Source organism: Zonotrichia leucophrys, chromosome 12 (assembly GCF_028769735.1).
Source record: "Zonotrichia leucophrys gambelii isolate GWCS_2022_RI chromosome 12, RI_Zleu_2.0, whole genome shotgun sequence".
Classification (NCBI taxonomy): domain Eukaryota; kingdom Metazoa; phylum Chordata; class Aves; order Passeriformes; family Passerellidae; genus Zonotrichia; species Zonotrichia leucophrys.
This window is the reverse complement of record NC_088182.1, coordinates 8,202,025-8,227,449: the sequence shown is the minus strand read 5'-3', so window position 1 is coordinate 8,227,449 and position 25,425 is coordinate 8,202,025. Positions and strand designations below refer to the sequence as shown.

General features: G+C 41.2%; 1 protein-coding gene across 7 annotated transcripts in view; it reads right to left on the bottom strand.

Annotated features, from left to right (window-relative positions):
• The window catches only part of FHIT (fragile histidine triad diadenosine triphosphatase), a 512,254-nt gene that overhangs the window by 7,492 nt on the left and 479,337 nt on the right, over positions 1-25,425 (bottom strand). For all 7 annotated transcript variants that reach the window (XM_064724137.1, XM_064724140.1, XM_064724138.1 and 4 more), the window contains one exon: positions 1,394-1,497. In XM_064724137.1, coding sequence (XP_064580207.1) covers positions 1,396-1,497 — 102 coding nt within the window. In that variant the 3' untranslated portion in view covers positions 1,394-1,395. The remainder of the gene's footprint in view (positions 1-1,393; positions 1,498-25,425) is intronic.

The window sequence follows — 25,425 nt, the reverse complement described above, 5'->3', positions numbered from 1 at the left end:
TGCTGGGCCATAGATGAAGCACCACATAATGCCTCTGTTAGAGAAGAGTGCTTACACATGCATTACCAAGGATATGCTCTTCCTGCCTGAGTAATTCACATTTCAGCAGCATATTTCTGAGAAGGTGAAAAGTGGGTGTCTAAGTGCAACTCCAGCAGCCCCTGCAGAACTGTGACTGTGTAGCCCAAACCCTGCTGCTCCAAACCCTGGAGGTCCCAGCTGCTGGGGAGGAATTTCCTCCCCAGATGGGAATAAATGTGTTCCATGGCTTTTTCTGTGCACCCACAGAAGGGCTGGCACAGCTACTTTGGCTGGAGGAGACCAGAGCATGGTCACGATGCAAGGAAAAAAAAATGGAAGGGGAAATCTGAGGAACTCCGAATGGAGTCATCCAAAATGCCATCCAAATAGCATTTGAGTTTGCCATTTGAATGGCACAGGAGATGAGAGCTGCCACCTCAGTGTGCCACCCATACAATGTGGGGTTTAGCTCAAGATTTCTCAAGCCAGGCTGCAAGCAGTGAGTCACAGAGAGAAAGGAGGGTTATTTCTGGGATTTTGGTTCTACAGAGGAAAAACATGAAACAGCCAGAAATGACAGAGAAGTGAGAGTGCTGGATGATGGCAAACAGCATATGGGGAGCAGGGGAGAGGGAGATTTGGCATCCTTGCTGCAGTATTACATCCCAGCCCAACTCACATTGATCTCCAGGGGCCAGTTCATTTCTGCTGTAAGAATCTGGCTCCTGGGACTCAAGGTACAAAATGAAAAACTCTCAATTTCTAGAGCACCAATGTTAGTGTTTGCCAAGTGTTTTCTCTTTTCTATTCCTCCCTGCAAATCTTTCTTTTTCTTTTAAGGTCAGTGGAAAATTTAGCAGAACAGGCAGTTTTCCAGCAGGCTTGGTTTTGGAAGTTGAACTGATCAAATCATTTAATACTTGACAGGTGAGGTTAGAATTTATGCCCTCTATACTGAATTCTGATGCAGTTTTGTATGTATAGGTGCATATGCATTTGTGGTTGTACAGACATATCAGTTTTAGCTCTGTGTAGAGGTATCAGGGCTGTTTTCTGTCCTTAAAACAGAGGGAGGATATGTTAGGTTAAAGACTCCTCTTAAGTAAATGCTGATGATTCTCATTTCTAGATGCACCATTATTTTTGCTGTCTGGAAACAAAATGCTGTAGGATGGTGCTGATTTGTTCAAGAAGGAGCATTTAATTTCAGCCACTGTTGGAGTGCTGTGACCTTTTGGAAACTATACAAAACTAAGAGCTTTGTTTTCTTTTGTTTCATTCTAGATATTTGCCCTGTTGTCTTCAACAAGCCTCTGGAGGCTTCAGCAAAGGCTTGGGTGCTGCAGGACTAAGTCAATGTTCAGATCATTACCTTTAATTTTCCTGAAAATACTTCTTCAGAATTTCTGCTTCAGCTGCCATTTCTTCTTCTGTCCTCCACTTGTCAGGGGAATCATCTTTGTCGTGGTGCTGCAGCTTTTTGAGGGAGACAAGAAAAAAAAAGTCAGTTTATTATTTTTCCAGTTTTAATGTCAAATTTAGGTCAATCAAACTATTCCATGTGCCTTCAGGATGGATGGACCTGGTGATGAGGAGAGGAAGGGTGAAGGTTGCTGGTTTGGAGTGGTGACAGTGGCTGCATTTACAAGGACAGCACCAGGTGCCAGGGTGAGACAGGCAGGGACAGGCTCAGCTTTGTGGGCTGATGGTCAGACACTGTCGGTAATTGATGCAAAGCTGGCAGATAAATCAACAGGAAAACACTCAGGTCCTTTGAAGCACCCACCTCACCAATGGAGTGAGCTGGACAACTTGTCACTATTTCCTGTGAATTTCTCTGTCTTTTCCTCTGCCCACCTTTCCTATCAAAGACCTATTGTGATAACAAGGCCCCGTTGCAATTGTTTTCCACCAGCAGTTTATATTAATATTTTTTTCATTCCTTCTCTGCATGCAAGTTATCAATCCTTCCCTGCCATTGCTGAAAACAAGACACATCCCTGGTCTAGAAACCAAACCTGCTATTTTAAGCATAATTATATTTCATTGATTTCTTGGGGGAAAAAAAAGTATAAGAAACATATAATTTTTGTGTCCAACTGGCACACTATGCCCACAAAAATTTGCTCTATCCCATATGCAGGAACTGTTACATGAGATTGTCCCAGACATGATAATTTCTTCCTTTGCCACTCAAGAAGAAGGGAGCAGCTGACAGCTTTGCTGCTTTCCTGAAGAGGGAAGCTCCACATTAGGGTAAATACTGGCACTTGAGTGACTGTTTGTGCACATGTCCCTTCAAAGAACGCCTGACACTTGTCAAGTGAAGGCAGCATTTACACCAGACAGCAGAAACATTTACTTAACAGATCAAGTGTTGAGATTCCAGTGGTTCCCTAGGTTTAGAGCACAGCACAGACTGCATTAACAGCACCAGTGCTACCAAGAAACTTCATAATGCCAACTTCCTGTTAATGTCACAAAAAAAAAAAATTGAAAACTAATGAATTTACACCTCTTATTCCAGGAAAAAATATAGTATAGAAGATGAAGTGGTGAAAAAAACAAAGATGAATCCATGATGAACCTCCAAGCAAAGTGCATTTCTGGATAGGGAATGTTTAGCAATAAACTAGGATTGTTAGCATACCTCCAACTCACAAATACTTTTATTTATGCTATGTTTCTCCTACTCTGAATTTTGCTGCCAGCTAGAGTCCCATACAGCTTTACACTCTGCAGCACAGATTTCCCCCTGCTCAGCAGATGAAGCTGCATTAGAAAACCATTTCCTTTCATGCCAATACAATGCAGTAGCTGTAGGCAAATTAAAGTGTATTACTGCTCGACTCAGAGAAGACTAATCTTCATTGTTACATTAGTGCTAAGTATGTTATAAATCCATCTTGTAATAATGCCACAGAAAGAGAGAAAAAGATTTAAAAGGCAGGGACTGGTGCAGTGTACACACTGTCAGCACATGCCCTGGGTCCACAGGTCTGCTGTCACCCTCTGCTCACACCCACAGGCTGTGGAGGCACCACAGCTGACCTGGCCATGAGTTATTGGAAAGAGCATCCATCATCCTGTGCTTTCTATGGACTGGGAATGCTCACACCTCACAAGAGAATGCACCAGGACAAGGCAGGTGGTGGTAAATCTGACTGAGGTGTGAGCTGTTCTCTGAAAAAAGCAGAGTTTTGCTCATTCAGCCTAATGCTGGTAGGAGGTGCAGCAGCCAAAGCTGGAAGGCAAGGGAGGGCTGCCCCTGCTCCTCAAGGTCTCTTTGTTTAACCCAGAATTGCTTTTACTGACATGATTTGGCTGCTGCTCTCCCTTCTATCTCATTTCTGCACAGTCCAGGTGAGAGCTGGCTCCATGTGGAGACTGGTGAAGTGAGGGTGTGACTGGTAGGTGGTGATTCTTTTTTTTCCTCTTAAAAAAACCTGAAATGAGTAGTACTAAGGAGGGTTAAACTGCAATGGTTGTTGTTGTTGTCTAAATTAAAACTGTGCAGTTACAGACCACAGTGACTTCTCAAAGCTGGCAAAGGTGAGGGTTTCTTCTGCTACATAACTGCTAACCTTTAAAAATAATCAATCTTTGAGGTTAAAACAGATGTATGGAGAGCAGCAATGAATCCTGAAACTTGCCTGGAAGCCCAGCAGCCCTGGCTGCCAGTGCACAGCCCCAGGACACAGAGCAGCCCAGCCAAAATACTACAGAGACTGTCTTAATCTCTCTTAATTAAAACAAACTAAAACATTTTACAGAAAGTAAAAAATTTACATAAAATATGATTTTACATAAAGTAAAAAAAAAACGTAAAAAGTAGCTTTAGCTTTAGCTTACAGAGGCCCTCATGAGGAGAACTGAACGTGGCTGAAAAGTTGTAAAGCTGCATTCAGGAGAGGAGAACATAGATATTGCAGTTATAAATTGTAGTGATTTAGAATTCAGGTGGGGAACAAACATTGCAGTTGATACTTGTTTCTTGGGGACTTCTGTGCCTCAGAGTGTGCTCATGTTGACACACACATCCAAGTCCCAGCTGTGAATCTTTGCAAACATCTGACTTGTATTGAAAGTTTGGATTAAGCTGAGGAAGCAAGATTCTCTTGCACCTCGAGAACACTCCAAGGTTCTGCTCAACCTAAATGGCAAAAAAGTGCCTCTATTTGCCAGATATCAATTCATTAAAAATAGTGATTTATCCATCTTTCCTATCCCTGTCAGAGTAAAAGCTGGGTAAGTTAGACTGACATCCTTATTCAGATATATCCAAACACAGACTAGTTGAAGTTTGTGCTACTTTCTGTACAACAATTCTACTTCTGCAAACTCAGAGCACACCAAGGCAAGGTGAGCCTATAAAACCTTTTCTGTAGGGCTCCAAATTAGTTACCATTTCAAAGCAGCTGATATTTGGCCTGTTTTCATAAGAGAAAAGTGATGCAAAAGCATTGCACCAGGTGGACAAAATGTTTTACTGCAAAACTCCAAAAGCCCCAAATTCTCTGAAACCAAACCTGTTTGTAGGGACTCTACAGAAGCATCTCTGAATCCTGAGCATCAACAAGAAGGTGAGCAATGCCCTCAGCAGAGCCTGGATAACTCCCAAAGGAGGGAACAGGATGAGAGAGCATAAGCAGCTCTTTTAGACAATCTGTATTATGCTAAATTTTTCTTTTAATATTCTGAACCAGCACTGGGACACACATTAGTCAGGTCTCTAATCACAGCTGCCCAGCAAATTACACACTGGATCTGCTCAACATTCCTCAAGCACCAAGGCTCGTGTTTGTAACTCCAAACATCTTCTTGCCTTGCAGTACAAATAAATGCACTATTTCTAAGATATGCCCTTCTTCAAGCAGATCATTACTGATGTCTGACTTCTTGGGTTTCCTGATAAATTATCCTCTTCTTTCACCTCAAGCAGAAAATGCTCTTCCACCGATAATCTATGACTGTCATTCTTGATTACATGTAAACAGTGGAGCTCTTTGAATATTTCTGCTTGCGAAAAGTGTTCATTTTCTCACTCATGTCTCCCAGTGTGAGATGCTGGCAGACCTGACAGCTGTGCTTTATGTTATTTTATTAAAGTTGCTAGTGCTGCAGAATGGGCTATGTTTTTATCACTGCAATTCTTAAGGGAAACACAATATTGTTTTATAGCACATTCACATTGGGGGACCTCTCCTTCTTGCCCTTTGTGGAGGAGCCCAGAATTCTCAGCAGAGCAGACTACAGGGGACCTGGGTCTATGACTGGCTGTTGCTTGAAGTGATATGTATATTATTTTTTCTACTTATGCCATAACATCATCAGCAAAGCAACCTGTGTAAATACAGTCACTAGCCAAAATTATTGGGAAAAAGCTTTTATGGTAGTTAGAACTATTCTCACTCCCCATGAATATTTACAGTTGATAGTTAAGAGTTTATAACCTCCAATGCATTTAACTAAAAGAAAAATTATAGTGATGGAGAGTAATTACACAAAACTGCAGCAACATAACCAAACTCAGCTGCTTCAGCAATTATAAAATATAGTATTATCAAAACCAGCAGCTATCAAAAAATAGAAAGAATGAATTTTTGCCAGTGGCTTGAATCAGAGATCAGCCATTACCCAGCTGCTGGTGTTCATTATTACCAACACACCTTGGGATATCCAGGCATCTTTTCTATAGTTAAATCACACTGTGGTGAAATATTCAGAGTGATATCTCAACATCAGATTAACACATGAACCATGAGGAGGCTGAAAATCTAATTTCTTCTCACCAGTAGCAACCATTTCCAGAGGCTGGAGACAAGATTTATGCCAGGGCTGCTGCCACACCTTGCTTCCCCCAACAGAGTTGTGTGACCCAAACACTGCAGAGCACACCCCTGCTCCTATTCTTGCACTGCAGCTGTGGGGCAGCTTCCACCCCACGGGGGAAAACTCCTTTGGGGATAGTGGGATGGTCCTGGTGATGGCTTCCAGCCATCTAAGCCTCCTCTGCTGCTGCTTTTACAACTTAACTCCGGAATTGTTTCCTTTGCCCTGCTCCCCCTGGTCTTGACCTCTTTGCTCTTTTCCCCCAGTGCTTTCTTTCCTTTCACTTCTCTTTTGTATTTCACTTATAACCTCAGAGTAAGACTTCATTTCCACCCCACTGCACAATGTGATTAAATGCAGCATTTACTGTTATTATCTGCACCTCCTGCTATGCTCCAGCCTTTCCTCACTCTCTGCTGCCTTGCTGAAAGGAGTGTGAGCTTTTTGGTAGGTGCCCTCCTCTGCCAGTCTGAGCCTCCTGCCCCCATCCCATTTGCCTTCAGCTGTGCCTCAAGTCCCGACTTGACTTGCGATGTAAAATGAAAGAAAAATGGATGAAACACAGCAGTTTCACAAAGCAGCTTCACAGGGATGCTGGAATCACATGCCTTTACACATCCTGTTCCACCTACCTGGGAAAACCCATGGGGGAAATCACTGCAGCAGCTCCCAGCCCTGGGCTCGTCTCCCAGCTGAGATCACCCCAGTTCTGCCCAGGGCCCAGGAAAGGCAAGAACAAGGCAGAGAAGGAGCCCAGCAGGCTCCCCCTTGAGCACACACACAACACCCACCTGACTCTGTGTTAATGCAGGGCTGGAGGCCCCTCAGCCCCAGCAGCTGCTGTGGGATCAGAGCCCCTTTCCAAGCCCCTTTCCCCCTCCCAGCCACAGCAGCTCAGAGCTTTCCACATCTCTGGGCCCGTCTCCATATTTAATTACAGCTACAAAACTGCTGTAATTTAATTGCTCTAATTTACAGTGAACACTGCAGAAAAAACCCACATCCTATAATTTTCTCATCTGCTGACTTTGCTTATGATTCTATATCTCACAGATATCTGTGTTTGCATGAATCAGAAATCCCTGATTTTGGGGTGGGTTTTACATGCTGCATTAAATCTGAATTATTTAAGGAGATGGGAAAAAAGCCTAAATTATCTGCATTTTAAATGAGACAATTTTTAAAGTATCTACTGGAAAATCCTTCTCCAATTGTTTTACTGCTTCTGCATGAAATATGCTGCTACCTCCCAGCTGCTGATATTGCTGCAAAGCACATATTCCATTGGAAACCTCAGTTTATCAAAAGTGTGGTTTAGAGAGTGGTGGTTCTTTACCCTCCTGTCGACTCTTTGTCATACTGACTGCAAATATTTTTTCAGTTTTATTGTTGTTCTTTGAGGAAAGACTTGAACCCCACACTTCACATATGAATAACTGCACCCTATTTAGCACTTAGATGAAGAGAATTTTGTGAAAACACATAAAGGTTAAGTAAAACCCTTAAGCATACATGTTTAAGTGCTTGGCTAAAATAAACTCTGCAAACCACCGTTTCTAACAATTCTGATAAGGAAAAAAAAGACTAAATATAAAAGGCATCTTAAGAAATTTGCTTTTGAAAATATAAAAGACAAGCAAGCCCACAAGCAGAACGACAGTTGCATGGAAAACACATTTACCATTCAGTGAAATATGTAGATTGCACTCTGAAGAGCTCAGATCTTGACATACTTCCAGTTTGGCTCCAACTGAGATAAAATTCTTGGAAAGTGAGCACATTATAAAGAAGAGACTTGAAGGAATATCCACTGGGGTAAGAAGTCTTGCCAAAGACTTGGGGAACTGCTATTTACAACCTGATTTCAATCCAGGCAAGAATCTATAAAAGTGTTTAGATAGATTTTCACCATGCCCATTATCCTCCTAATTAGCAGATAATGTTAGAACACCTCTGTAGTCTTCCTCACCTGGGAAGAGAAGGTGGATTTTTGTGGGGAGCTTCCTAATGGCCTTGGCTACAGAGGGCTGTCTGCACATGGGACCTGGCTAAGAAATGGCAATGTCATCAGTGTGATAACGTTGGAGGAAACCTTATCCTGCGTGCACAGCCTGTCATGCAACATTACTCATTTGGAAAAAGGCTATTTTTAATCAAGGAAAAGCACTTTAATCAAGGATAGAGTCAGTGATTGAAAAATTTCATGCAGGTGCATGCATTACTTGACTGAAAGGCTCTTCCCAAGAGGTCAGAGCTGCAGAGAGATGTGCATGTCCCACTCCAAGAGCAGAGATAACCTCGAGGTGCCTGAATCAGGGTGATGTATTCTGGCTCCTGCTGCAGTGAGTTTCAAAGTCACAACTCCCCTCAGTAATCTTCTTAACTTTAGACAAATATTTGCCATACTCTCAATAAGACTCACGACATGCCAAGGAAAACACGTGTGTTAAGGAGGTTGATTTGGTTTATTTGCTTTCTTTGCCTTTTTCTGACAGCACAAAGGATCTCAGCTGCAGGGGCTGTGGCATTGGCACAAAGCCAGCTCACCACCAAGGGGAATGGGAGCATGCCCTCATCTCCAGGGGGGAGTTCCACCTCTCTCACCACATCTCTGGGATGTGCAGGAAGAGCCCATAGTGGTCAGAGTGTATTTCTTCTTCTCTGGGGAATAAGCTTATTTCTATTAAAAAAATTCCTCACCCCTGTAACACTTTGTGAAATGAAGATGAAAACATTCCATCAATGTGTTCTGGAGTAACTCATACTCTGAGTCACTCCCTCCACTGGCTCTAGGAGGATTTCAAGGAGACTTCAGGGTCTGAAATGACACTGTGGTGAACCACAGGGGCTTCACAGCCTGATTTTGTGTGTGCTTCTCAGGGCACCCCTCACTCACCAACAGACCTCCCCAGGATGATCCTGCCTGCTCTGCTTTCCCCACAGTGCTCAGGATCACAACACTCCTGGATAAAGCTACATCCCAGGGTCAGCCTTTTCCCCCAGGCACCCCTCAAATACTTCTCTGGCTTTCAGCCTTGCAAGGCTACTTCACCACCTAGATTGCCTCTCTGGGATTTAGGCAGCCAATGCCCTCTAGTAAGGAGGTAGTAAAATAGGTTGAAGAGTAAATTGCACTCATTTAACATTCACTCAAAAAAATATGACTGCATTTATTATGCAGCATATTGTTTTATATACTGTTTTGTTATAATAAGTCATGTTTAAAATGTCATGACATTTAAATCAACAGCAGTAAGAGGGAAATGCTGAAAAAGAGCAAGATGATCAAAAGAATCTGAAAAATCCTGGTGAGTCATTATGGGCCAAATTTTTACTCTCATTACAGTAAAAACAGTCACAAAAAAGAGCTTTAAACTCACCCCTGAGAAACCCACTGTAGAGAAACCCTCCCTGCCCAGGTCTCTGTGTCCTTGTGGTGTCCCCAGGTCTGTCACAGCTGGGTGGTGGCAGCTGCCTGTGGCCAAGGGATTTGGGCACCTGCTGCCAACTCCTCCTGGTGCTCTGCATCCCCTTGCAGGTTCATCCTTGCTCTGTGCTGCCCTTTGCCCCTGAGCCCCCACAGCACTCTGGAAATCTCTTGGATTTCCACACACCTTGGACCTTGTTAGTGCCCCTTGGCTCAGTGAGAGCTGGGCTCCAATGCCTGTGCTGTCATACAAATGAACTTTGCAAATAATATAAAAGACTACTTTAATGTGGCTTCCTAGCCTTTGAGGAGGCACAGAGCCTCCCACATCTACTACTGATGAGCCACATGCACAATGGCAGGTTTTCACCAGAAGGACTTTTAATGTTAAAAAGGAAGAGTGATGATCAAAGGAGCTGCTCTGCTCCTGCAGATTCACTGCTCCTCTCTTCCATCAGGTCTGGGCTCATGTGCCAGCATCCCTCCCTGCTGCCTCCAGGCCCCCTCACCCCCTCCAAGGGAAAAAACAACAACAACTTCAACAGCAAAACAGATGGCAATGCAACGAAACATTAAACCCAAGCCCAATACCTGAGCTGTACCATGAATATTTCACTGAGGCATGGGGTAGAAAAGACAACAAAATGACCTTTTCTACCATCTTAAGGGATATCTGACCTTGTAATTGCTATAGACACATTGAAGAAACAAGAGAGAGGCAAAGACTATTTGAAAGAAGTTGTGTATATTTTTAAAAACTACTGTCTCAATGTTCCCATTACAACCTGCCAATATGAATGACATTTACTTTTGCTCTGAGAAATGAAAGAAACTCTAAAAGACAGACTGCATTAAGAATCTATTGATATTCCACTGACCTAGTGGGATAAGAACCAAACAAATTTTATCAAGGGCAAATGCCCCAGAGTCTGTAAATTCATTTCTTAAAGTAGCAGCAGGAAAAGGGAAGAAAATCTTCAATACCTAGAACAGTTTTAAACCCAGTGGAGGGTCCCACATCTCAATGATCCCGTGGCATATATGGGAGCAAAATTGGGGATTTCAGATGGCCAATCCCCTGTTCCAGTTTATCCAGCCCATTAATATTGCTGTAAAACTTATGCAGGAAGTTGTCTTATTAAGGGGCATCACAGGAGGTTTTGACCATGTAATTTTTTCCCTATTGTACAAACGTCACAAAGATGTATTTGTGTTGCAGTGTTGGCCTTCTGTTGAAATCCTTCTTCTGGGGAATAAGTTGTACCCACATAATGCCCATGCAGAAAAATAAGGATGGCATAATAGCCATGGAACAGAATATTCTGAAATTAAGTGAAGGGACTGTGAATTTGTGAAGAATTAATTTTAGCTGGATAGACTGGCAGTTAATTAAGGCTGGTAGCTTCTACTTGTAGAAAGGTGTTTTGGATGAAAATATACTGAAAATATTATTAAACTGCCTAGGAAAAAAACAGTTGCTATTCCCCATGCTAAAACCTCCCAGACATCCCATGTTTCTATGCAGAAATCATAAACTGATAGCATTTGCATAACAATTATTATTTAATATGTAGACTTCAGTACCATTGCTTTTGGACAAAATTAATATTAAAACCTTTGAGCACGGATATTTAAAAAATACTCATCTGAAAAGTCACAGGAACTTTTTTAGTTTGCAATATTTTTGCAAGTTCTGTTCTGGTGATGATACCCTGGCAGCAGATCACCACCTTCTCTTTGCATAATCCACAGGACCTGCTCCAGAGCTACAGAAAATCCCACACTGCTTGGAGGGGGAGCACATCACCATGCAGGATGGAGGGTAGGAAAGGTACAAAGACAACCTAAAGCAACCCAAACACTCCCAATTTCCAGAGACAAAAAAGTAATTTTGTATGCTTTCAGCTCAATCAGTTTGTTCATGCCTTAGGAAACAATGAGATCAACGGAAATGAAAGCAATTTCCAGCAGATATGGATAAAACACGTGGCTCTGCTGAGAAGAACTCGCACATTATTCCAGAAGCACAGTCAAAAACTTGTGGATTAAATGCTGAGAGAATGGATCATGCATGGACTTGCTTCATCTGAATTTACCAGACTAGGGCTTTGCAGGTTTCTCACTCCTCCTTCAGGAGGGAGTTGATTGGGGAATCAGTTGTACAGTCACACACTTTGTGAAGAACTTGCAAAATAATTTTATTTATTTAGACACATTTTGAAGTTGCAATCCGAACTTCTTTCACAGGTCTGTTGTTACATTTCTCTCCTTTCTTTAGGTCTTTTTTATTTAAACTATCTTCAAGCAAAACTTTCTTCTTCAAGCAAAAGTTAAAAAAAAGATCATGTTTTCAGTGTGTTTCAGGGCTTTCCTGTGCACATACTGTGTGGTACAAAGGCACACAGGCTCTCCCCATTCATCCTGACCCATAATCATTATTAAACTTAATTGCAGAAGACACTGTATTCACAGCTTTATTTCTCATATGACATCTTGTGAATTGCTTTTAAGAAAAGCCATTTACACAACTTCTATATATATGTAAACTAGTACTCTAATGTCACATTCTTGTTTGCACATTCCCTTTTATTCATGTCAGCTAGCCCTAATGCAAAAGCAAGTGGCCCTTCATGGATTTCAGTTAGGAAACAGTAGCATGGATTTTCATAAAACAAAAGTTTGACTGATACTATGCAAAATCTGTTCCACTGAAAAATTGGCATCTCGCCCATCATCTTCCACAAAGTTCAGTATCTTTGTCGGTGCTCATCTACTTGACTTCTTAATTGTCTGTGTTCACTGGCTGTGTCAAATGGAGTTTTCTTTTTGCTTTTGCTCGCTGCACATTACATCTTTTAATCGGGATATATAATTACTTACTACAATCTGCCATGCCAGATTTTCTAAGCATTAGTCTAATTAACTTAAGCTTGATAATTATGTTTCAGATATCATAACAGTACGCACAGAACTTGCAGATTATGCTGTTGGTTTAGCTGTTTCTGGTAACACTTTTCTCCTATTCCTACTTTTTCCTTTTGCTTTTTCTTTTTCTGCACAGGGTGGGAGCACAAGCAGAAAGAGGGACAGTTTTTCTCTTTAAATGATTCCAAGGTTCTCCAAAAACAAAAGCTGTCTGTTTTAAATAGGAAGCCATCAAAAGTAAGTCAACACAAATGAGAATAGATCCATAATGCAAGGATTTCCTCTTTTTATAAGAATAAAAGATAAATATGTCACTGAAGAAAGAACCTTGAGCTTCTGATAGCGGAAATTGTGGAGGATTCTAGCACAAACCTACAGCATTTATGGGCTAATTATGAAAGTACTCAGACTTTCCACAGGTCTCCAGCCTGAGCCACTCTAATTATCTGCCTGTTGGCGACAGGCTGCCGCCAGGGAGGCAATAAATAAGAGATAAATGCATGGGACCTGGCACAGGCACCTCTGCAGCACAGAGATCATCCTTCACTGAGTGATGCAGCCCATCTGGGCAAATGAAATATGCAAGCCTGAGACCCCAGGTAAGAGTAAATAGATGCAGAGGACACTTATGTCACAGTCATAAATAAAGGAAAGAAAAAAAGAAAATCTGTGACAGGCTATGGGTTTGTATTTGGGTTTCTGGTGTAAATCAGCATTTCTCTTCATTCCTGACAGCTCACCTTGGTGTTCTGTGGAGAATACATCGTGCATTATTTGATCTGTCTCACTCCTGGCTGAGGGCATGGACGCTGTGTCCCCCACAGGAACGGCCTCGGCCCAGGGGACAGAGCAGACCAGACCTGCTCTCCCTGCTTCCAGAACCCTGGGTCTGTCCTGCTGGCTGGAGTGCAACAGGTCCTGGTGGGTCACAAAGGCACCCAGACCACATCTGGGTACTCAGCCTGCAAACCCACTCATGCCTATGCCAAGAATTGCCATTTGTTGGAATTTTGGTGCAATGGGATATAATTGCTGTCAAGACCACACAGAGAACCACACCAAAGGCTTTGCATTTGCTTTGTAGGTGTTGGTGGGGATTTAATCAGCTGTGAAACACTGGAGACTGCTCAGCTGCTCCTGTGTTTTAACAGTCTTCATGGATAGAGACAGGACAGGCAGCCCTTGCTGAAGGTTCCCTCACATTCAAGCCCTCATTTTCAGATGATTGAAGGGCTGTCACCCTTGACAGAAAATATTATCAGCAGTCAAGGAAGTAATAAGGGTGGCAAGTACATAAATAAGCATAGCATAAATCTGAATATTGGTAATTAGCATTTCATTCAATCAGATTAAAAGTGTTAGACCACTGTAGCAGCGATTCCTTATAGAAAGCTATTTAACATTCCAATTATCTCTAATGAATTAACCTCAAAGTATGGCTGAGGTGCAACACCCTAAGAATCCCTTTGCTCATCTACAGTCCACTTGCAACTAATTTCACTTCACAAGCCTACCTCAATTAACATTTTTCTGTATTTCACACATCAGTAACTGCAGTGCTGAAATACGCACTCCTTTCCCAAATTTAATAGCTGAGATACTTTCATTTTTTTTTGATTCTACAAATGAAGGAAAATCATTTCCTGCTACTATCTCAAACCAATTAAAATTCTTTTAATATTGGCTTTGCATCTTTTCAATACACATATGAACCAAAAAGTACTACATTTTTCACATAATAATTACTTGGAATTGATCTGCTATGCAGCAACCCAAAGACAAAGGGATTTACAATTAGCAAATTTTAAAGTTTAGTTTATATTTTTCATTGCTAGAGCTTTTAAAGAATGCTTTTTGCTTGAAGATTTTATAATAGGAAAGAAAACTCAATGGGTACAACTAAATTATTTTCATTTAAAAAGAAAAAAATGGAAAACAACAGATTTATGGATAGGTCTGGAAGGAGAACACACTGCCTTTTACGCCACTGTGGAACTACAATTATTCAAAAAGGTATTGAAAAATAAAGAGAAGTTTTACCAGCACACCCTGTTGATGGTGTGGCACTGGTAGAAGGACAGATCTCTAACAGAGATCTCACAGATTTATCAAATGCCTCTGAGACAGGGGAGCCACTGAGCAGCCTCAACAGCAGGGCACTGCTGGGCCTCATGGCCTTTCTCTTCTCCTTTCCTTGTTTTTCCTGGTGAATTTTATAAAAAGACAGTGTCATTTAATCCCATTCCCACTTTAATGGGGAAGCATGGCGAGGAAGCTCCTGCTTTGCATCATGGTTGTGGTAAAAGGAGCAGCATTTGTGAACAGATTACAAATCTGACGTTATTTTCCCTTTCACTCCATGTTTGCAGCATTATTTTAGATTTAAGAAAAATGAACACACATGTAAGATAACAGCATCCACGCAGCAATATGGCATAGCTGCTATTCCTCTAACAGGCATCCAATTTAAGTTTATCATCAAATACCACACAGCACCAATTCCTGTGTTCTATTCCATACTGATTTTAACCTCAGTGTAGAGCTAAGCATTTTGTGCTGTGCATATCATCTGGAGCTCCCTGTGAAGAGGAGCACTGCCAGCAGAGCGTGGCAGTGGGGATGCAGCACAGGGCTCCTTCTCATATCAGGAATGCTGAATTTTCCTTCCCAGCTGAAGCACCCATGTGATGCCACAGAGCTTCACTGCCATTCCTTCTCTGAGCTGCTGAGCACTGCTATAATTAAGTTATGCAGATAAGACACAGGCATAATATAGCTTGCCCATATAGATACCAAGAGTTTGTTTTGTATATTAATTTTTATAATAAATAGGGGCATGCATGGCCTATTTGGTTACATGAGCGAATCCGTGCCCTGAAAGATGATGTTCTCATTAAGAGAAGCTGCAAGCCCAAATCTTATCTGAAGTGCTGTTTACTTTGCTGGCAGAGCAGCCAGCATGCTGCAGAGCCTATATCTTCCACTGTGCCACTCAAAGTGAGAGCATTCCATAATAAATTCTGAAAGCTTCCAAAAAAAAAAATACAGTAAGAGAAGAACAAATATTAAAAATCAATAACTGCTTAATTTAGCTAACATTATAAACTAATATTTTTAGATGGAGTAATTTTTTTTCTTATCACATTACCACAATAACATTCTTCTCTGGTGTTTTATCTACTCTCAGAGAATACTGAATATTGTAACATTTTGCCCTTACCTGAATTTTTACCAGCTTTGGTTTTTATCACATACAACACTTTGGAAAGTCTAAATAGTAGTTAAAAATAAACTCTCTGCTAACATTCTATTTCCACTTCATCCATTTATAACCAACACCACACTGCATTTATGCATGAATCTGTTCTTATGTCAAAACCTGTTTCAAGCCTGATTTTACTCATACTCTTTGTCAAGTGTCTCTGGGCTCCTGCAGTGGCTCTGATCCCCTCAGCCAAGGGGATCCTTCTCCCTCTGGGGAGAAACTCTTTACATGAAATGGGCACTTTTATCCAGACCAAAGCTCTGTGTGGTGCTCCACCTGAGCAAATGCAGCCTCCAGACTCCTTCCCACACGTTCTCCTGGCTTTGGTGCCAGCCAGGGCCACCCTGCCTCCAAAAAACACTGGCAGGACTCTCAGCTGCCTTGGAGCCAGAGAGAGCCCACGGGGCAGCAATTCACTGCCTCCTATCACAGCCTACTGGCTCTATCTGAGCTGATAATTTCTTATTTATTTCCTTAAGAGTTTGCTGCAGATGACAGTGCCCAGAAACTGGAGACATTTCAGGAGACAGCCTTGAGAACATTAGGAAAGCTGGAAATTCTCTCCTAGGGATTATTTCAGTGGCACAGGTCGAGTCAAGAGTTTTGATCCTTTCAACTCATCTCTGGGGTTTTGGAACATCCATAAAAATTTGGATAAATTTGCTATTAAAAAAAATAAAAAAATCACAGTCCACACTTAAAGAGCCTCCTGAAAATTAACATTGACAAGTATCTCATGATCATTCTTTAATAAAGGGAGTGGTAAAGGCTGACAATAAACCAAAGAAAGCAAAATAGTGTGTGTCAATTTGCAGTTTGTGATGTGAAGACAGACCTTGTGCTGATTTTGGCACCAGTAGGAAAAGGAAAATCTCCAACTCATGTCATAAGGTAGGAAGGACATTCTCTCTAGACAAATTTGCCAGTAAATCTGAAGCTGATTCATGTCCCCATTCAGCAGGGCATTTAAGTTTTCTTTCAATGCTTAAGAGGTGTTTGAACTCACTTAAGCTGATCACTTCTTAAATGCTGAAGTGGGATTGCACTGAATACCAGTAGGCACATCTATAATTATAAAAACCCTTCTGAGCCTAACAAGCAGAGCTGGCTGTGTTACTCATTGTCCACGTGTGAGAGCAAGGACTCCTGCTTTAATTAAAGTGATCAAGTGAAGACATCTGAATGCTCACAGAGAAAGAAATTAAGTCATCATGTGAGTCAGAAAATTGCATGTAGGGCTGGATTAACACTAGGGAAAAAATATGAGACATTAAAGTCTTCATGAAAATATTATTTGCTAGTTCAAACCCAAACATTCTGACCAATTTTAGGAAAACAACATTTCCTTCATTGTTAATATTTCTTCTCTTGCATCTTCAGAAACTTCTCTTATAGATCACTCTTCACCACTGTCATGTTTCAGTTGTTGCTAATGAATATTTGATCTTTTTTATAAAAAATATAGGAAATACACACGGTGCTTAAGGGGTAAAAAGAGCCCCAGCAAGGAATGACCACATCCTGCAGTGTTTACTCACGAGCATTTCAATAGCATGCCCTTTGACCTGCAGTGATAATTGGGGTCTGCAGGTCTTCCATAATTGTTTCCCTCAGCACAGGGAAATGCAAGGTTTAACACAACAGTCTGGAAAACTGCAACAATCACTGCTAATAAAAGCAGCACAGAAAGGGAGGAGCCTCCATTCATCCAAACAAGACAGCTTTGTGTATAAACTCAATATTGTGATTAACACAGGATAAATTAGTGGATCATAATTGGCACAATTTACATTAATTACACAATTACATTAATTTTGTGAAAATTAAGGTGAATAACACTGACTAGTATTTCCATGTCACTTTGGAGCTTCAAAAGGCAGTCTGAGAACAAAAGGGGTGAAGCAGGCTCCAGAGGAAGTGAAGAGAGGGCTCATTTCTGCTCCAGATATTCAGTGTCAGCCACAACTACACTGAGGTCAGCATATTTGTCAGACTATAACTGCAGCTCTTGAAGGGGATCCGCCACCATCCTGACCATCCTTCCTTTCCTTTGTCTCTTTTCCCATTCTCAATTATGATTTTCTTTTTCTCTCAGTTTTATCTGATGCTCCAGCAGATGCTGTGCAGCACAAGGTACCTAATCTACAATCCTAATCCAGAGAGGAGAACCATGAGGGCATCTGGGCTTTTCAATGCAGGAAGCAAGAACTGAGAATCACTAATTCCCAATCAAGTTCTGGTGTCCACAGCATTGTTTATTCTTGTTTCAAAAAGTGTGTTCCAGTTAAACTCCATACTTCACTTACCACTGATGTCAGAATGACATGTGGAGCTAATTCTCTGCATCTGTCTGGGAGAAAAGGTGTATTGCTTCCATTTCTATCTGCCACAAAGCTGCCCTGCAAACTGAGATGAAGAATTCCTGCTGTTTCTGAATGCCTACAAAGCCCAATCTGCACAGCTCTTTTCTTTAAGGACACATTTTTAGCAGGGTTGAACGAAAGAAATGACACATTTGCGTATTTCCCTCACCAAGCATTAGCTCAGCCTTTGGCTGCCTTGGCAAGGAGTGAAATCATCCTGGGGCTGAGGGAGAGCAAACACAGCCCATCCTGCCAGCAGCTCCCCCTGCTCACGTCCAACACGAGGCCAGGGCATGTCTTGCTGTTGGTTATTCTGCATTATCCAGGATCAGCCCTGGAGCCAGCACAGGAACTCTGGATCTGCAGAGCTGTAATGGGGCTCTGACCTCATGTCACAGGAGAGCCAGGCCCCACTGGCAGCAGAATTTGACCCAAGCAGGGTCTGGTGCATTCTGCAGCATCCATTGGCTTCCCTGGAAGCTCGTTCTGTGCTTCAGCGCCAGCAGGGAAACAAAGCTCAAAAGGTCACGCAGAGAAAACATAAAGGGGAAATTGTTTCAAGGCACAAGGAGATGCTTCAATTTTTTTGTTCAAGCTGGTCTATCAGTTTGATTTTCAGCAGAGCACTGTGCTTCACCACACAGGCTCCTCTAACTAACCAGGCAGAAGTATGATCAGCTTTAAGGAAAATCATGGGTTTGTCTGCAGACTACTCAATATTTCACTGCATCAGGCCCTGCTCTCAAACTATTTCTTATTGATCAGAATACCTCAGGCTATTACCTTTATTAATTAAATTATAATTTTTTTTTCCTGGTGAGTATACAAGGAGATAAATGTCTCACAAATAAACTCAGAGCTTGCAGGCTGAGTCATGTGGTGATTTAGAAGTCATTTATCTTTTTCTCTCCCCCTCAGCAAAAAGTAATCATTGTCACAATACTCTGCAAGGCTAATGTGGCTGGGAAATGTGCAACATAAAGAGATATTTTTCATTTCCAGCACAATTATACCAAGCTTTTATGTTGTACTAATTTGTAATTTCAATGCTAACAAGAGGATATGGATGGCTGCTAATCCATTTAAGCACAAACTACCACCCTGGTGAAGCAGGGCTGGATCTGACCCCATTGGCTGCAGCCAACCCCTGTAGAGGCTGAATTTAGATTCAAGTTTCTCTGTTCTTCAAAAAAAAACCCCTGTTTGTATATGCCTGAATTTTCACTGCTATCTTGAGCCAGGCCTGAGGTTATCAGGTGATGCTCTAAAGATGAGAGACACCAGCTCCCTGAAGAACCTTCCCCCAGTGTTTTTCCCTGGCTGAATCACTGCAGAGCACTTTGATGGCAAACAAGTGCCTTTTACCCCACCAGCAGCCCCATAGCAAGCAGAGAAGTTGATCAGGTGCCTGCTAAGCTTGAAAATACCACATTTCTTGGATCAAAGCTCTAAGCAAACTGTGGCTGCCTATTGGCACCAAATACAAGGGTCAAGTAAGAGCAGAAACTCAGAAAGCAATCAAAACCAATGATTTTTGCACTTTTTGTTCTAAAAATTGAAGCTTTCTGTCTATTCTAGAATATGTTACGATATTTTTAGAAAGTGATATGTACACAGAAAGGGACACAGCAAAACAAAAGAATAAGGGGAAAAAAAGGTAAACTCTTGAGTAAAAGTCAGACTCTAGACTAGATCTTTTTTTCTCTGATATGGTTTTGCCCAAGTAAAGACAAACTAATGAGTCTTCAAGATTTGGCTCATACATTTGAAAACAAAATATTAAAGATAAGTTTATTTTCTGTAGGACTTACTAAGCTCTTAAAAATCCCAGCTTTACTTCCCTTTGATGGTACCATGGTTTTGGGAAGGCTGAACTAGTTTGGTCTAAGACAGTTTTGAATGAGACATTGCAAATCAGTCAAACACAAGAAGAGCCACATCCTCCCAAGTTTGCAGTGATGCTCTACCAGTTTGGAAGGGTGCTTTGCAGAAAGAGACTAAGGCAGCAAAGATAATGATAACAGAAACATACTTTAAAATAAATGGCACATCAGAAAGAGGGAAACCTCTGATTTTTCATTCTGCAAGCAAGCAGCTGCCCGAGCAGCAGCCCACAGGTGGTGAAGGTTTATCTGCAGCTCCCTGGGGAGGAAAGTTGCTCCAATAACAGTAAGCCTCAGAGACCCTACTGACATTTTGCAGCTGGAAAGCAGGGCACAGTGCTGGCAGCATGCACAGGTGCACCACATACAAGTCCTTTGGCCGGGAGCACAGAGACCACACTCTCCACAAATCCACAGCCATCACACAGCTCAGGCTGCTCCATGCACTCTGAACCAGGCTGCTTCCATGGAAGCACCTCAGGGGAACTTCTGCAACATCCCATCCTGCTCTCCAGAGCTGTTTACTTACTGTTCCAAGCCAACATCTGATACAGATTAAAAGAATCATAAAGTGTTTAAAGAAATCAAGATCATGCATGTCCTGTGACAGCTTCACTGAGAAGCAGTGATGCGGCACTGAGTGCTAGTTTGTCAACCTTTGCTACTTACACAATTCACAGCCAATTTAATTAAAAATATAACAGATCTGAAAGCTGCTAAAATGCTTGCAATGACTATCAGTCATTTGATAATGGTATGAAAGAGCCATTAGAAGTGAACTGTAAGCAAACTTTTTCAAGATTGAATAACAAGGGCATTACAGTTCCAGCCATTAACGTCATGCTTTAAAAAAATTAGCTGTCCATCTTGCCTTAAAAATGAAGCATTTTTATCTCCCACACATTTACAATCAAAATATGCTTATAAAAGGTACAGTAAATTTCATAGTTATGAGCTGCACATTTTGCATTCTGAACACTGAAACAGCCTCCACTGACTCACTTCATCCTTTGGTTGATTTAATACAAAAGCTCTTTCCTCCCCTTTTCTGCTTGTTGCTAAGATGAATACTCTGTGTTCATTAGTAATCAAATACAATGGCAAATGTAATATTGTTGCACAGATGAACTCTTTTTATTACCAACACTCTCATGTTTAAATTATTTTCTTTAAATAGTTGTCTCTTGTTATTCTAGTTCAGCTTATGAAGTTCAGACAAACAGCTTGGACAAAGGATGCAAAATTGAATAAGTGAAGAAAAAACCTCAGAGAATCAACAAATATTGGTTATACTATTAAAACAGTAATGTTTAGCCATACCCACAAGCCTTTGGAATTTCAGGATAGTCCTGGGATGACCAGGAACAGGATTCTCTGAGCACAAACCATGCTCAACTGCTTTTGTCCCCTTAACACTTAAACACTGATTGCCTTTGCTTTGGGGCATGGATTGGTCCCAGCAATCCTGCTCAGCCCTGCAGGGCCCCCTGCCAGCAGAAGGGACTGACGAGATCAAAATCCAGCATCCACAAGTTGTGCAGTCCTGAGGGTGTTGGAAAACCTCAGAGCTTTCAGAGGTTTGAAGGGGTGGAGACTTTCAGCCCCAGGAATGCACTACTGGGAGGATAGAACAGCATTAGTGCTGTTATTTGACTGATGAGATTTCTGAAAATCAAATTTTGAATTTAATTCTCACTTGGACAAACAAAGCCACAGGTATTTGTTTTATGAGGTACATTTCTCAAATCTGTCTTATAACTTAAGGAATTCAGATTACCTGCAAAGAGAGACAAGCAGGTTTAGAGTAGCTCAGGTGTTGTGCCAACAGCAAACTCCAGCACAGAAGTGCAGATATAAAAGGCAGCCTGCACTCCTGGGAGCCAGGACAGTCAGATGCAGAGCTCCCCTGGTGAAAGCTTCAATTTTCAAAATTGTCAAAAAGATGAACCAAAGGAAAAGAAAAGAAAGCAATGGCTTCCTTTGATCCCAGAGCTCCAAAACCAGAGATTTTTAACAATACTGCATTATATAAAAAATAGATATGTACACACAGACACATGTCCAAATATACATTTAAATATATTACATATAAATATATATTAGTACATATTATACATATGAAAAAAAAAGTTAACAAACCTTGTTCTTGATCCCTGTTCTTAAAAGTCTCAAGTTCTGTTTTAAAAGTCATTGCATGCATCTTATCACTTAATAATTTTCCTGTTTAAAACTAGCCCAAATGATTTGCTTTGTTGAAGTGTTGCAAAGTTAGAGTATTTATATGTATAGCAGCAGATGCTGCTGTCTCTCTCACAATATAATACAACTTTACAACTTCTACTGCCTTTCATACCAACTGCATTCCCAGATGGACAGCATTAAATAGAAGGAAGAAGTGAATTCAGGCAATGCACAGTAGATGTGTGTATTGTGATACACTGATGTAAAGTGCTGTCAAGACACTGTTTGATGAATAAATTAAGGCACTGAGCAACAAGGCCAATAAAAGAGTGAGGAAAAAAAAATGAAAACAGAGGCATACACAGATGAGAAAATCTACTTAAGATAAAAAGACAAAAGTTGAAAAGATGAGGAGTTGATGAGGCAGAAAGATACAGAGAGGCTGCTCCAGATGGTAGAAACAACAGCAAGGGTTCCTAAGCTAGAGTGGCAAGAATATGTACAAAGGAGCATGGCGTGGTTGCAGAGCCTGCAAAAAGACAAGCAAAGGCTGCATGCATTGCTGAGATGCATCACTGCTTTTGGAAATAAGGAGGGACCCTGAAAATGCTGCAGCTTTTGTTCTCAGCGTGGTCAGATTGCTTGAAGGCTTCTGATACTGTGGCTGTGAAAGGGTCCTTGAGGAGCCTCAGTTTCCCCATTCAGGCAAGGGAACATGCAATTACACACTCTGCCAGGCACTGATTCACAACTGGCACACACAGAAATCTCCATGCACCACACAAGGAGTACACATGCACACCAGGAATCACTTATCTACCACACAAACTCTGTTTCAAAGGTTTGCCCAAGTGCAGAGCTGACCTGACCTTTTAGCAGTACCCACTGCACACATATGTCAGATTTGCCTTATGAACTCCCTGTATTTTACATACAGTGTAGACAAGTCAATCCCTAAACACACCCTGCTACCTGAGGAGTTTTTAGCAGACTGAAATGATGCATGAGCATCACCATACTGTTTTATATTTTGAAAAGTCAAACAGAACTGTGCTACGCTACACTGTTTTAAAAATATTAATAAACAAACACTAAACAATCTCAGATTTAGCTCTTGGGCCTGAAGCTATGATACATGAGTGGCAAAGTGGCATAGATGTGTTGGCCAGAAATTACTCAGTTCTAACTAAGTGGCAAGAGTGCTACTTGAAATCACCAAGCATACGCATCCATGGATCCCTTTCACTCTCAAGTTGTCAGTGTGAGAACAGTGCTGAAAATAAACATCCCTCCCTTGACCTCCACTAGCAAGTCTCCACAACCTTTAGGCTTTCAGACTAGCAAGGTCTAGTGCTCACACATAGCTCCCACAGTGCCATTTTCAAGCAGAGAACGACAGCAGTGACACATTTAAGCCTTGTTCTTTTCCATATCCAGCTTTGTTTTCTTGCCCATCATCTGCAGCCTGTGCCAGCCCACTCCCAAGAAGATCCTGGTGTATCAAAACAGGATTTAGCTACAGTGCTTGTACATGTAAGTCTTGCTCACTGCAGAACACCCAAATGTAAAAATGCTGCGCTTAACATTTATCAGACAGATCCAATAAAGCTGTAAATGAAAAGAAATTGAAGCAACTTTGTGGCCAGGAATAAAGTTAAATTAAGTAGCAAGTGTTTAAAAGATCAAGACCTAAACCACAAGTTCCTACAACATGGAATCAGTCACTCTGGCACATCTGGGCATTCAGTGGCCAGAAATGAGCTTGATTCTTATGCAGAAACCCAGTAAATAACCTATAGGTAATTTAAAAGCCCTCAAGAGGGCACTCAGGAAAAGCCCAAGTCACTTACTGAATTACTGGTGGGACTCTGCACAGTGGCTAAGCATCCATCTCTCTGGTGTCAGCTGTGCAAGGCAGGGATGTAATCTGTCCAGTGTACCCAAATAAAACAGCATGCAAAGAACTGGCAGCAATATAGATTCACTTTTCTGGCTACCTCTTGTTTTATGCTCAGATTAGAGGATGATGGGTGATTACAAAGGACTTGAATTACACAAATAATCTATGATGCGCTACTGGCTCATACTCATATGAACCTGACAGGCCAGAATATAAAATGCAATGTGGATGGATTCACTGAAAAGCAACAAATCAAACCTAAATCATCATTCTTCATGTTGAAGATAAGACAGTGCTGTTTTATAAGAAATAGCCCTTGGAAAAAAGTTACATTGTTCATCTATAACCTACCTAAGACAGACTTTAAATAAGCTTAAGTTAATTATTAACTCAGACACCATTAATCTGTTTTGCTTTTACTTTTCAAATAAAATTCTCATTAGTGGACCACTGGATTGACTAATTAATGGCACAGTGCTTTAAAGACCGTGTAAATGTCTTGTGTGTCCAATGCCTGTGCAAGAGAAACACAAATGTCCCCAGGACCAGAAGAATTGTATGTTTTCATAATGAATTTGGGACACTGTCAGTCATGATCCTTTGCTTGGAATGCCATGCTGAGCTCCAGCTGAGCTCCCCAGACTGAGCAGGGGCTTGGGCTGTCAGAGCAGAGCAGATCTGAGCTCTTTGAACAGGATTGGGTCCTCCTCGGAGTCATGGGCAGGAGCTCAGCGCAGCCCCTGAGGAAACCACAGCAATCCCTGCCCAAGACTACAGAAAAAACAATCCTGTCAAAAATAGAACAAGATGCAAACAACCATGGCTAAAGCTCATGTACAATTTGGTAAAAAGAAAGCAGCCACCACTGCAGGTAACCTAGGTGCATTTATTCAATCTGATTGAGCAGAAAGAGCATTATTAAAAGAATTAACACATCCAGGCCTGAGATTTATTTGTATGGAACCAACTTGTGGGTGAGATCATGTAAGAATTGATTTTTCTGCCCGACTTAAAAAATAAGGTTATGGAGAGATGAAAAATCATTATTTGAGGTGTCCAGAAAGTCCTAAGCAAAACTAAATCACACCTAAAATTCACCCAGTGCATGTATATGTGTTATCAAGGGGTGGTAAAAGTTGCTGTAACAGATAAATTATTAAATACTTTTTTTTAAACTTTATTTTTAAAAGTATAGCACATATTTTGAAGACACTGGGACTAACATTAATTCATTTACTAACTAGGTCAATAAAAATTGCTGTAGCCAAGAGCTCTATTAAAAGTCCATAATGTTATCTTAATGGAGGAAAACTAATAGAGTTCTTTGGAAGTTTTCCATAAAATTAATATTGTAGAATTTCAGTGGATGTCTTAAATAGTTTAAATAGGCATTTTTATTAACAGACTTAATAATAGAATTAAAACAAATTAAAATCATTACTTTCTCTAAGAGGAAGTATTTACATCCCAAGCATCTTAATGGAATTTATTCTTGAAAGAATGTAGAAACAATGCTCATTATTCAACATTGTGAAGTGGGAATTGGCTATTTGGCATCCACACAGAGAAGATCTGCCAATTTGCAACTACTGTAGCACTTAGTGGGAGCCTCTCTGTCTAAACTACTT